The sequence below is a fragment of the Thamnophis elegans genome, chromosome 3 (genome assembly GCF_009769535.1).
Source record: "Thamnophis elegans isolate rThaEle1 chromosome 3, rThaEle1.pri, whole genome shotgun sequence".
Taxonomy (NCBI): domain Eukaryota; kingdom Metazoa; phylum Chordata; class Lepidosauria; order Squamata; family Colubridae; genus Thamnophis; species Thamnophis elegans.
In genome coordinates, this window is record NC_045543.1 from 36261243 (window position 1) to 36275950 (window position 14708).

At 36.8% G+C, this 14708-nt stretch overlaps 1 protein-coding gene across 7 annotated transcripts in view; it reads left to right on the plus strand.

Moving 5' to 3' along the window:
* Positions 1–14708, plus strand: part of HDAC4 (histone deacetylase 4) — a 286678-nt gene that overhangs the window by 111832 nt on the left and 160138 nt on the right. For all 7 annotated transcript variants that reach the window (XM_032214587.1, XM_032214590.1, XM_032214588.1 and 4 more), the window contains 2 exons: positions 5570–5691; positions 13865–13996. In XM_032214587.1, coding sequence (XP_032070478.1) covers positions 5570–5691; positions 13865–13996 — 254 coding nt within the window. The remainder of the gene's footprint in view (positions 1–5569; positions 5692–13864; positions 13997–14708) is intronic.

The window sequence follows — 14708 nt, forward strand, 5'->3', positions numbered from 1 at the left end:
AAGAAGAGATTGTTATCACCCAGATCACCATGTTTCCTGAACTCTCTGGTAGTACCACTATAAAGTCCATGGAACTCTATTTCTGGCTGATGAACAGATAGGGAGCTAGACACATACCGTATTTTTCAGAGTATAAGATGCACCAGAGTGTAAGACGCACCAAGGTTTTGAAGAGGCAAATTTAAAAAAAAAGGTTTTGCCAGCTGTTGGGAGAAGATGACTTTGGAACTATTATATTGGGGCAGTCATGAGAGAGCATCAGCCAAAAGTTTTTAAAGCTTCTAGATGTTTGTGGTCCATAGAAAAATGAGGGTTTTTTCCCTTTCCAGAAAATGCATCCACATTAAGGCCACCCACCACACAGCATATGCCTGGTTTTCTGAAACCACTCATCTCTGCTCAGCATCAGACAATTTCTTAGAAGTGTGAGCTCAAGATTGTAAAACCCCTTGGTCATTTTTCTGGAGTAGCTCTGACTGCTATGGCACTGGCATCAGTTTGAATGTCAAAAGGGGTGTTTGAATCCAGATGTTTTAGCATATGCTGGACTGCAACCAGATGTTTGTGTCAACTCATGAAGCATTCCAGACCTGCTCCCAAGTTGCCATAAGCAGGGGGATGGGAAATCGAGCATCACAGCTGCATTGAGGAACTTGCATTTCAGTTAAAACAAAGCACATTCCAGCCGGCAAACGTCAAGACCATCTCCAAGGAGACTCATAGTGGCCAGAGGGAGTGACTTCTACAACTCGTGAAATTGCTTTGTTGGGGAAACTGGCAGATGACACACCTTGGGGGGAGGGGGAAACAGGATCATAGCCAAGGCATGAATTAAATGAGGTCAGAATTGGCTTCACTTGGTCCGTTCTGACATGACGCTCCTAATAAATAACTGGATTTTTTTTTTTTTGAAGTTTGGCTTGAGGCTGATGAATTAATTAGGGCATCGGTTGGAACCTGGCAGCAAGCCAACTCTCTCAAAACTAATCAAAACAACCAGGATTCCTGAGCCCCAGAGTCTCCATTAACTCCCCGACATCTGGAGTGCATGGAGAGAAACTCAGCCTACCATGGCAGTGGGCGGACTATCTGAAGAGAGCCTGCTCCAGGTGACCCAGAAGGAGGCAGAACTTGCCCCCACCCAGGGACTTCCAGGAACCAGCAGGCCAACCACTACCAAAGTGCTGCCCACTCTGACCATCAAAGCCAAGATAGCTGAGATGGCCACCTCAGTGATCAAAACGAAAAGGGATGAGTATTGGTGGAAAAAAGTCCCTAAAGCAGCCGACGTGGAGCTCCCCTACCCAAGCACCCGGGGCTTGGGGAAACCCCTGAGTGAGCTAGGAAGACTGGAATGGATGAGGGACTCAGAACAGGTCAGAATTCCAAAAACTCTGATGGTGTAGCAGCAGCGTGTAGCTTTTACCACATTTCAGTTAGAAGAATGGGACATGAGACCACGAAGGTTAAAGAGATACAGGTTTATTGATGCATTGAGTTCAGAGTGCTAACACACCAAAGTCTGAACTGCCTGCTATTGCTATTAACATCTTGCAGTACTTATATCTAATTCTTGGTTTTTTTCCTTGCTGTATAAACTTCAAAATATCTCTCTGCCGTTGTTTAAAGGGAGTATCAGTTGCAAGTATGGTAACATCTAAAACAAAAAAAAGCATCTTTGATAAGACATCTTAATTACAGAAATTCTATCCAATAGTGATAAATGCAGTTTATCTCATCATAAGAAGTTCTTTTTAATATAATTCCAGAGAGGCACATAATTATTTTGAAACAGTTTTGAATTTGTGTTTGTCCACATATTTTACCTTTTTCGCAATTCTAAAACCAGACTTTTTGATCAATATGTCACAATCCTGTGAGGTCATATTCTTAATCAGCACTGTTGTTTTCTGTTAAGTTTATTTTAAAACCTGCTACAGCCCCAAACTTACTTAATTTCATCACCAGTCTATATTATTTTGGGGGTCTTGCAAGAATATAACCAAATCATCAGCAAATGTACTCAATTTATAAACTTCCTTGTTGATACTTATCCCTGTTATTTTCTCATCTTACTTAATCTCTTTATTTAAATCTTCCAACACCAAATTAAACAACAAAGACAAGGGACATTCTTGTCTCATAGAGTTTAGAGTTTAGAGTTTTATTTCATTTGTATGCCGCCCTTTTCCCTAAGGGGACTCAGGGTGGCTCACAACTCAAAAAGGGAAGGGGGGATACAAACAGTTGTATCATACCCTTTTGAATTTCACATGAATTAATTAAATCACCATTAATAACAATTTTTGCTTGCTATGCCATGTAAAAAGCTTTGACCCCTTGAATAAAGTTCTTTCCAAAGTCCATTTCTTCCAGCACTTTAAGCATAAAAGCCCAATTTAGATTGTCAAAGGCCTTCGCTGCATCTAAGAATATTAGAGCTGCCTGTTTTTCATTATGATATTGTAAATATTCAATAATATTCAAAACAGTCCTCATATTTTCCCTTAACTGTGTTTTTGGCAGAAAACCAGATTGGTCTTTGTGAATAAAGGCCTGTAAAATCTTTTTAAAATTTTCTGCCAAAAGTCCCAAAGGTGTTTTTTTCCCAAGAGGCAACTGGACTTTTTGATTTTTCTTTGAACAGTTTTTGCTTCTCATCCAAGAAGCTTCTTCAGCTCCGACTGGATGGTGGGAAATAGAAGGATTTATACTTCTTGCAGACAGTTGATCATTTACATTCTTTTAGTGAGTCATTAAGGTCACCTGGAGGTTTATCTATGTCATCAGGGTCACATGAGTGGTGCAAATGAGTATGGAACCTTGTTGGAACTGTTGAAAGGACTGTGTTGTAGATTGGAGATAGATGACATCGTATTGCTCCCCTTCTGGTTGAGAGAGGGCTGTTCAATTTTTGACCGAGATGGTTTCTTTGACCTCTCTTTCAAACCAGTGGTCCTCTGTCTTTTAAACCCAAAAGAAAACTTTCTGGTTTTAACTTTATATTCACTTTAAGAATCTTCTGTATTAGAATATGAATCCTACTCCAATCCAAGATCCAGCTACGAATCTTGCAGCACCACAGCAGTTGTTCGCCCTTACGAATAACCGCAGAGGTTCTGCAACATTTGTCCTGCATGTTGCTGGCCGAAATGAAATTTCTGAGCGGTGAATCCTCCCAGTATGTTGCAAGCTGAAATTGAACTTTTGAGGGCCGAATCCGAGCCCCCTACCCTAACATCCTCTAGAAAATTTAAGTCCAAAAGTTTCAAATGTAGTTTCCACAGGAATTTCTAGCTTTTTTATTTTGGCTCAGATACACCAACTCCTCCCCTCTTCATCATCTTAAAGTCACAGAGCTTTATAAATGATGATGTTTCATCAAAAAGAAAAAAAAAAACAGGCTGCAGCCAGAGGGTGCCTCTTTTAACACAAAAGATAAATATGTAAAAAGTTAGTGTCTAAGAAGCGGTGGCACACTTTATTGTCCATCTTAAAATGCCAGTTCTACCACAATGAACTTGCTTCTTGGTTGCCCCATTCCCAGCCAGAGACTCACCTAATTACTTCTTCTTCAAAAGCACTCTGAGAATGTCCACCTATCTGGAGTGAGTTAATTTTCAGAGCTTCCCCTTTCCCAGAGAAATTTATTCTGACTTAGAAAGCATTGTAAGTATAAAACTATGGAGAATCTGTAGCAAACCAAAAGAAAAATTACAAGCAAGGGTCTATTTTCCGCTAGAAGTGCTATTGCTATTGCTATATTGAAGGAAATAACATCATATGGGAAAAATGAGCCACAGACATTTGTGCTATTGACATTTTATGCTTGGGCTTTCCTTGAAGATCACCCACAAACAACAACTGATGCAAAATGCAGCTACTTATTCACTGCCCATAAAAACTACCACATATAGTCATATAACTCCATTATCCCAAGCAATGCTTTCTAGTACAATTTATGGTGCTCGTTATCAGGTTTACTACCTTTAAAGTCTTTCATGACTATGGACCTGGTAAGTTATAGAAAATATCTGCTACATGAGGTGTAGTAGGTCAGTATATGAAGATGGGCCCTTTCTGTAGGGTTTCTCCTCTTGTGAGAGACAACAACCAGAAAACAGCTTTGCATGCTAGAATAGAATGAATGAGCTGGAAGGGACCTTGGAGGCCTTCTAGTCCAGCCCCCTGCTCAAGCAGGAGAACCTATACTATTTCAGATAAGTGACTATCTAGATTCTTCTTAAAAACATCCAGTGATGGAACGCCCATGGTTTCTAGAGGCAAGCTGTTCCACTGGTTAATTGTCTTTACTGTTAGGAAGTTTCTCCTTAATTCCAGATTGCTGGAATTTAGTTGATATTTAGGAAATTATCAATATCTTCTAAAGAACATTTGTACTGTGAAATGAAGACTGGATAAATGAAATGAATGGTGGTACTGTTTCAACATTGCATGTCATTTTGGGTTGATGAGTATAACATTGAATTGTGTTATTAAGATCGTGCTATGTGTGCTTTTTCAAATAATTTTATGAATAATTACAAATAGAAAAAAATAAAAGTATTTGTAATACAGACTACAAAAATGCAAAAATAAAATTACATAAAGGTAAGTATAAAAAAGAGGAAAAAAACAGAAAAGAGTAGGGTAGTTTCCTCCTTCATCCCAGTAGGTAGAAACAATTTTAATAGCTTATCACCATCTCTAAATATAACAAACTATTTATCCAATAACCTATCCCTTGACTAAAAATCAAAATGCTCTATCATTTGTTCTTTGTCAGGAAAAGTCCTGTAAAGGAAACAATATATTGCAGATTTTCTATTTTTACCTTGATCAAAGAAATCCTTGACTTCTCACATGTATTATGTCAACAATCTCTCCTTCGGACAATTCATAACCAACATCCAACTGTGATTCTCCTTATAAACACAATCCCAATGTTATCAGGATATCAGTTCACCATTATTTTTCACTGGAAGTTGAAAAAAGTTCAAGATATTACTATGTTTTGACATGTACATTGTAACTTTTATATTTAAATGCTTTTATTACGTCACTTGGGTGCATACTCCTTGAGGTGTCAAAAAAGCAGATCTAGATACAGGCATAAGCTGTTTTAGGTCTTAAAGATCAAAGCCAATATCAAAGCCAAAACCCTAAATACTGCCATGGAAACTATAGAAAATGTAAAAGCCATAGAAATTCTGCTATAACAAACATGTAATCATATGATCTGAAGGAGAGAGAAAAACATTAGTGTACTGGGGGCAAAAAAACAGGTTAGAAACATGTTAAAACGAAATAAAATAATAACTGAATAAGTATTAGTTCTAAAATGCTATAAAATGTTATCTGTAAAATCCTCAAAATTTCAATTAAATAAATAAATAAATAATGTTCATTGTCAGTTGTAAAATGTATTTCTAGCAATCTGTATAGAATTGGAGATATTAATTGTATTAATATGTAAGCGGAACAGAAAAGAAGAGAAATGTGATTTGGAGGCATCAGTATAAAAAATGGAGATATTATTCTTAACCTGTATAAACACTTTATTTTTTAGGAAAACACAACATAGTTCTCTTGATCAGAGCTCTCCACCACAGAGTGGAATGTCAGGCGCTTACAATCACCCTGCATTAGGAATGTATGATTCCAAAGATGATTTTCCACTCAGAAAAACAGGTAAATCTTATTTTTCACAGTTCACATATAAAAGTTTTATTTTAAATAGCTAGACAACCTGTGATCTGTTGGGACATCATTTAAGAGATATTTCAGTATCTGACAGAGAAACAGAATGACAATGGATGGGCAAAGAAATCAGTGGAAGGGATTTCTGATTTCCTGTTGGCTTTCCCATTAAGTTTTCTTGTGAAAAGCAGCATCGAGAATTGAAATCCTTCCTTCCTTTTTCCCCTCCCTCCTCTTTGCCCCTTCCCTCCTCTCCCATTCTTTGAAATCCTACTGACTTTCCTATTTACTTTCCTTGTGATTGGGATGGAGAGCTGATCAGTGCCATGCATTCTTGTAGAAAATCATTTTGTAGATGCAGTTCAATTGCAGTTTTAACACTGGAGCAGTGGGATGAACTTTTCTAAGAAAGAGACACTGTTGATTTTACTGGGCTAGCTTTAGTCTAGCTTTGCTTTTGCAAAATTACTTATAATAATACATCTTTCTTCGTGTTCCAGTCACACTTAGACATCTTTTCCCAAGAGGTAGTGTTAAGCTATTTCAGTCCAACATTTTGGTATTAAATGTGGTGCATAAAACGACTAGGTAAGTTTATTTGGAGTCATTTTATGTAAAAGGGTTGATGGTCTAATCAGTATGCAGAAATATTTTATTAGTGTCTCATTACAGTAATTAGCTGCATATGAGCTAATAAACTAAAACCCCAAATAAACTAAAGTTTATTTTGTTGGCCAGTGTTCCAAATGAATGGCATTCATTCTGTTCCGAAATAGGTAGCTCCAAAACATGGAATGCTTTAAAAACAGTATTGTCATTAGAGGTAGGCATCCTGTATTTAGCTGGAGCACTGGCAACCTGGAGATAATTTCATTTCAGTAATCCATACATTGCATATGAGGTTGTCCTTGAAGATGGTCTGAAGTACAAAATATGGCAGTGAGAGAAATAGCTGAAATTAGGCATCACAAACAGTGATATTACATTAAATCATAATATTCTTTTCCATTTAGTTTCTCTTCCCAGTTTAGTAGATAGAGAGTAATAGGGTTTCATTTATAAAGACATGAACAGCTTCAGAATTGAAAAAGTGACTTTTTCCATATTTAATTTAAATTTAAGATAATATTTTTAAATATCTTACTTTGTTTTGTGCAAAGATATACTGAATGGTACTGAACAATTTTCATCTGGCTTAGATTCTTTCAGTTGGATTTCAAACTGGGATACAGTTTCAAGATGACTATGATTACATCAGATGTAATTAGATGTAATTTCTACTCCTACCTATGTGGATAGTTTACATTGTACAATAGCATTTAACACCTAGGTTACATTAGTATAGAATGTTTCAAGGCTTGGTCTTTAGCTATGCTCTTCAATATCCACTGTGGCAGGATATCCATGTGTTAGGATTGTATACATAGTCATCTATATATTGACATCTCAGGCACTAAGTCGGAGATGTGTGAAAGTTTGAATCAGTGTTTGGAGGTTGTCAGGCAAAATAAATTCAAATGTAAATCCCTTCAAGACTGACTTTACGTATATCAGCTATCATCCAGAGTCATTGGTCTTTTTAGTTATTTTTGATGTAGTCATGCTCCTCCCTGAAGGAGTTAATGCATGACTTAAGGCTCCACCTGGACTCGTGGCTATTACTTAAACTGTATGGAGGTATAACAGGGAGCCTTTGATCAACTTTGGCTGCCACAAAAATATCCTGGCACTCATACCTTGATCTTCACTGACCTCTATTAGTGTAACTATTTAATTAATTACTTTAATCTATCTGGTGCAACATTTGAAGTTCACCCAAAAGTTTCAACTGGAATATGGTATGATGACAAGATTGTTGTTAACAAAGGACCTGCCATTGCAGGCAGGGTAAGATTTCTTGAAAGTTAATGCACTGGATACCAATAAATTTCTCAGCCAATTTTAAATTATTAGTACAGGTAGTCTTGACTTGCAACAATTCATGTAGTGATCGTTCAAAGTTACGATAGTAACCTGGGAAGGAGTGGAACCTCTACGGCCTGTTTGGCAATTTTCCTCTTCTCTGGTGTCTTCCGTGTGGTTCTTCTGGCACAGGGTGTGGTTGCCATTTGAACTTGGGGGATGGGAGCTGGAGCCAGGCATTCTGATGCCCTGTGGCCATGGTGTCCACACCGGTAGCATTTGACAGTGGGCAGCAGCAGCTCGGGCTGTTTAGCCGGGGCCCAGCAGCCCAAGGGTCTTCTCGCTAGCTTCTCAGTAGTCAGTTTCCTATGAGGGTTGATCTCCAAATCCATGGCCACTGTGGTAGTGTACTAGGCTTGTATATGTTCTGGAACCCCTCAAATGCAGCAATATTTCTGTAGCTCTGGGTCGAGGGCCTCTTTGAAGTGGCGAACAAGGAGGCATTCCGGCCAGTTTCTCAAATCCCGGCCAGTCTTTGAAACTCCCAGATGAGTTCTTTGGGAGGTTGGCCCAAAAAAAAGGATGCTCAGGATGAGATGGATCTTTAAAAATGTTTTGAACTTTCTTAAGGCAGTGGGAGCTACAAAGCTCTTCCAAAGTGGGAAGAGGGCAAACAATGATCCTCTCAGCAATGACATTGACCCCCTGGAGTGCTGTCCTATCTGCCACTGTGCAATTGGCAAACCAGACACAGATGCAATAAGTTAAAATACTCTCTATGGTGACAGCGATAGAAGGCCATCAGCAGTTTTTCATTTAGTTGTTTCCTGAGAAGTCTCAGATAATATAATCTCTACTGGGCCCTTTTGACCAGTGCTGCAATGTGAGTGCCCCAAGTCAGATCCTCTTTCATATAACACCCAGAAACTTAAAACTGGCCACTTGCTCCACTTGGTATTCATTGATAAGCAAGAGCTGGATGTCTGATCTATTCCTTCTATAGTCCACTATAAGCTCCTTGGTCTTATTTGTGTTAAGGACCAAGTTATTGTCTTCACACCATGAAAGCAACCATTCCACCTCATCTTGATAGGCACTCATCCCCCCCGAGAGATTAGTCCTACCACTGTTGTATCATCTGCAAATTTAGTAATAGTATTACTAGTGTGAGTGGAAATGCAGTCATGCACATAAAGAGTATGTGCAGGGTGTACCAGTTTTAAGAATAAGGGCTGAAGAGATATGATTACCTAATCTGACCCTCTGAGAGCAGCGAGACAGGAAATCCATAATCCAAAAGGTTTGGTGAACTCATAAAGGTTGTGGAAAATGTTCTGAACCAACCCTAGATACTTTAGATCCACAAAAGAAATTTGTTTTTAAAGCAGCAGATTCCTTGGCAAGAATTATACACAAACAACACAAACTGTAGAAGGTACTCAGAGCCAAGAGTGTGATTCTGTGGCTGTAAATTGGCTGGGAAGAAATATGGATCCAGAAATAACCGGGCATCTTCATATACCTTCCTGAAGTGAAGCTTAATCCTGTGGTTTTATATATTGTAGAGAATCCTCTAGGTGGATAAGGGGTAAATGGTCTTTTTTAAGGTGTTTGAAGGAGAATGGGAATGAACGTATTACATTTAATTGGGGAACAATATCATTTGGATTTTTGGGGGGAAGATGATGGAGGAGCTAAACTTGATAGATATTAGGAGAAAAATGGAACCAGAAAAAAAAAAACAATTTACTTTTTATTCCAACCCACACCAATCCTGGTTACGGATTGATATGGCATGGATGAATGGGAAGATTGAGGCAGAAATACATACAACTGAAATATTACCAAATACTTGGGCAGATCACAACCCCATTAAAATAATCTGGAAAGGGGGAAAAAACTAGATGAAGATGGATGTTAAATCTGCAAATATTAAAAGAAAAAGAATTTATTCAAAAAAATAGAAACAAATTGGAGTTATTCCTTAAGAAAAACACAAAGGAACAGACATCTATACAAAATGTATGGGACACCATGAAAGCTTATTTCCGTGGAATTATTATAGAGTATTCAGCAAAAAGAAACAAAGAAAAATGGGCACAACAGAAGATATTAGAGAAGGAAATTAAAAATGTAGAAATAGAATTACAAAATAAGCCACAAAGTGACAAAATTAGAAAGGATCGGATGTTAGCAAAACATAAATTAAATATATTAGACCAGGAAAAAATGGTAAAGGGCCTAAAACTAACAAAACAAAACTTCTTTGAGCAAGCAAATAAACCGAGGAGGTGGCTGTCATATAGATTGAAAAAAGAAAGAGAAAAAAGATTAATCTATCAACTTCAAGAGGAAATTGGTGAACTACAACATACAATGGAAGGGAAGAAAAAGATTGCATACAAGTACTTAAAGAATCTGTATAAAGGGGAACAAGTAGATGGAAAACAAATAAAAGAATATCTAAATGGAGAAGAAACCCCATCAATAACAGAGGATATGAAAGAAATGTTGACAAAAAAAACAAAAAACAAAACTAGAATTGCAACAGGCTATTCAGAAACACAAAAATAATAAAACGCCAGGCCCAGATGGATTCCCAGCAGAATGGTACAAAATAATAGATGAATTGAACGAATTGATAGAACCCTTGATGTTGGAGATATATAATGAGGCACTGATGAAAGCAGAAATACCGGATTCATGGAGGGAAGCACATATTACATTAATATTTAAAGAAAGTGCAGATAAAAACAGATTCAAAACTATAGGCCAATCTCGTTGTTAAATGCTGACTATAAAATATTCGCAACAATAATAGCGGAGACATTGAAAAAACTATTAAATGATATAAAAGAATATGGAATATACCCAGAATTACAACAAATAGATAAAAATTTAATTGGCCCGGAAAATAAATTCATAACGAAAATTTACAAATATTTATTAGAAATAACACTAGAAAAAGAAAAAGTTAAAGGTTGCATGATAGCGTGGGCCAAAAACTTTGGTTACAACATAGATCCTAGTGGATTGGGAAAGAATTTGGGACACAAATTATAAACTAACACGATCAGCAGCACTTAAAGAAAATATGTACAAAATGTTTTATGGTTGGCATTTACCACCAACAAGATTGGCTAAAATGTACCCAAAAATGAAGCTGACCTGCTGGAAGTGTAAAAAAGTACAAGGGACTTTTTATCACATATGGTGGGCTTGCCCGAAAAGACAAAAATATTGGACAAAAATTTGGAAATGGGTGCAAGAAATTACAGGAGAACAGATAAAATACAAACCCAAATCTTTCTGCTGGGAATAATGAAAGGGAAATATAAGCCATGTAACTCATCTGGTCCAGGTGCACTCCAGTTCTTCACTTTTCTTGGCTGACTTTGCACCATTTCTTTTATTATTTTCACATTTTCCATTTTATGCACTTTAATAGAATCCTCAAAATGTTTGATCCATTTTGCATTTCTGTTGTGCTTCTTGTTGTTTTCCCACAAATTCTTCCAGAATTTCAGAACTTTCTCTTTATCAGGCTTTTAATTTGTTATTACTCCATCTGCACTTTCTAAGCTCTTATAAAACTGGTGCTGATTTGCTCTGAACTGTGAGTTTTCCTTGAATTGAGTTACTTGGTTTTCATATCTTTTCAGCAGCGGCAACAACCCTCTGCTTCAGCTCTTCAATTACTATAACAATCTCTTTATTCTCCAAATCGTATTTTGCTTCCAGGCTGCTTTTGACCTGCTTGTTCTTTAGCTGACCTTACCTTAGGTTCTTCAAGTTGCTCAAGTCTCCACGAAATTTTTTAATCTTAAATTCCAACCGAATTCTCCATTTAGGCTTCCTCTTCTTGCCTCTTTGGTTCTTTTGTATTTTCAAACCCAATTCTTTGGTGGTTAGGAAGGCTGCTGCATACATCAGCTGGTTTGTTTCAGCTAATGTAGTGGTTTGAATGGTTTGCACAGCCTTATTGACCTTTTTAGTACCTTTCTCAATTCTTTCCATTTCACTTGGTTCAGCTTTGGTAAACGTGTTCTTTCAGCATCTTCCATTTCTCAGCTAATTGAGCAATATCTGTTGGTGTTTGTTCTTCAGTGCTTCCTTGTTCTTTATCTTCATCCATTTCAGCAGCCTCTTCCTCCCTTTCTTCCTCAGTTTCCTTTTGAGTCTGCAAATTATTCTTGATGTTACTCTTCTTTGTTGGTATACTCAGACCATTAGTTGCTTTCTGTTCGATTCCTATTAATTCTGCTATAGTGAAAAATGTGTGGCTTAGAATTACACGTCGTTGGTCCATTAGCCTTTGTTCACTCCATTTCCATTCCATTTCCATTTATTGAATTTATAGGCCGCCCAATCCTGGAGGACTCCGGGCGGCTTACAGGAACAGTCCGTGTGGTTAACCTTCCAAATCTGATACATTCGTTTTTGAAAGCCACATTTTGCTGGCTCAGACTGATAGTAAGCTTTCATAATAGAGATGTTTTCTTCCCTAGTCCAGATTTTTTGCTTTTTCACTTTTTCTTCCAGTAGCTTGTCGGCTTCATGCCCTGGTTGCCTAGTAGAGGGAGCTGAGCCATGTAGCTCATTTTGCGCAGAATGCCCAGGAGGAGGGGTTGTTGTTGTTGTTATTATTATTATTATTATTATTATTATTATTATTATTATTATTATTACTATTATTGGTTAATCTTTAGTGAGATTTGCAGCCTTTGGGGTTGGTTCATAGCTCAACAGCTTGAGTCCTAACCAAGGATCTAGGAACTGTTAAGGTAACGTCGGAGGATATAAGCTGTTCCAAGTAGGGTGGTTTTTTGTAGAATCCGAATGTTCAAGTCTGATAAATTTAAAATTTCCAAATAGCGAGGTAGCCCTTTAGGTATTGCCCCAAGGGCTCCAATTACAATCGGGACAACACACAATTTCTTTTTCCACAGTCGCTCAACTTCAATTTGCAGGTCCCAGTACTTTGTGATTTTTTTCTTGCTGTTTATCTTCAATTCGTGCATCTCCAGGTATTGCAATGTCAATGAACCATACTTTTTTTCTTTTCAACTATTATTATGTCAGGTGTGTTGTGGGCCAAGTGCCTGTCAGTCTGAATTCTGAAGTCCCATAAGATCTTGACTTTCTCATCCTCTAAAACCTTCTGAACCTGATGTTCCCAGTGGTTTTTGCTGTACTCAAATCCAAACTTTTGGCACAATTTCCAGTGAATGATCTTAGGAAGGCAGTCATGGTATTGTAGGTAGTCAGTTTGTGAAATTTTGCTGCACCCACTGATCAAGTGGTCGACTATCTCATCTTTCTCATTACAGAGGCGACATTTGCTGTTGGTGGTAACATGTTGAATTTTTGTCTTCATGCAGTTTGTGGCTAAATCTTGTTCTTGAGCTGCCAAAATAAAGCCTTCTGTTTCTTTTTTCAGTGCTCCTGATCTTAACCTGTTCCAAGTTAGCTTTTGGTCAGCTTTGCCTTCAATACTTATCAAGTATTGGCTATGCATAGCTTTGTTTTTCCAATTTTCAGCTTGCTTCTCAATTATTCTATTATTATTATTATTATTATTATTATTATTATTATTATAATTACTATTACTACTATTATTAGTATTAGTATTAATCTTTACTGCTTTTATACTTTTTAGAATATTTCTATTTTTTTTCTGTTAATTATTTTGTTATTAATATAGTATATAGATGACAGGCTAACAATTTGCGAACAGATTTAGTAGTTTAGTAGTTAAAAACACTTTTGGCCTGGTTTGCAAGAGGTGGGAAACTAACATTGTTGTACTATATTAATCAGCATTCAACTAGGGAGGATGTTATGTGTATATGTGTTACTCTTCTTTTCTAAGACTGTTTTGTTTATTATTTTATTTCTTTGGTTTTTAAAAAAATTTAAAGAATATTTTGTATTTAATCTTTGAATAAACTAAATATTGTGGAGGGTGGATTAAAAAAACCAGAATGAATGAATGAATATTATTTTTAACTATTATTGCATTTAAATTGTACCACAAGCATAGGGTTTATTTGCTTTTGTGCTTGTTCTGGATCAGCTACCCTTTACCTATATGTTAATATACTATTAATCATATTTCTTATGTATTTTTCTGTTATATTATACTTCTATTGTACCGTTATATTGTGTTTTCTTAGATGGGTATATTTTCTATCAATGAGGTATTGTGATTAGAAATTCTATTCTGATGAAATACATTTAATTTCACTTTTGTCAATTTCAGCATCTGAACCCAATCTCAAATTGCGATCTAGATTAAAGCAGAAGGTTGCTGAAAGGCGCAGCAGTCCTTTGTTAAGACGAAAAGATAGTCCTGTAGCTACAGCTCTTAAAAAACGTCCATTAGATGCGACAGGTAAGTTGGAATAGCACCATTTTACTACATTTTAATTTCAAAACAATCAGATAGATTGGAAGTAATTATGAAGATTAAGACAATTGCAATGCTCTTAATTTTTGTTACAAATGTTCCAGAAATAATAGTACAGTAGGAGGTAAGGAGGTAATAAAAAAGGATAGAGCTGCTGCTTGGAGAAGATAATAAGATGATAGCAGGTGATGATGGGCAGAGGGCAGACCGTTTCAATTCCCCTTTTTTTCATTTTCATTCTCAAATGGACCTAAATGTATTAACACAGGAAAGGAAAGGCTATACAAGTTAAGAGTTAGTTAAGGAGCATCTGCCTTCAAGGAACAAGTTTAAATTTTCAGGGTGGGAGCAGCTATATCCAAGAAGAAGCTTGCAAAAATTGTATCAGAACTTACGATCCCTATGATCTTATGATAAGAAATCACAGAAGATTGAAAAAGAACAGATACTGTTCCTCTTTGATCTCTAAAATATCTCCATTGCTTTTTTTTTAATATAGTAAAGAATTTTGAAAACCGGATTAAATTATTCTCCAGTTCAATTTATATTTAGCAAAGTTATTATAAGGCGGTTTCTCACATTCTATCCTCTCCCAGGCTCAAGTATCTCTGTTGCAGTGGTCCTGTTTTTCCCCCTGTGTCATCTAGAAGGTCATCTAGAAATTCACAAAAGCATCAGTATAAGCACAATACTAGGA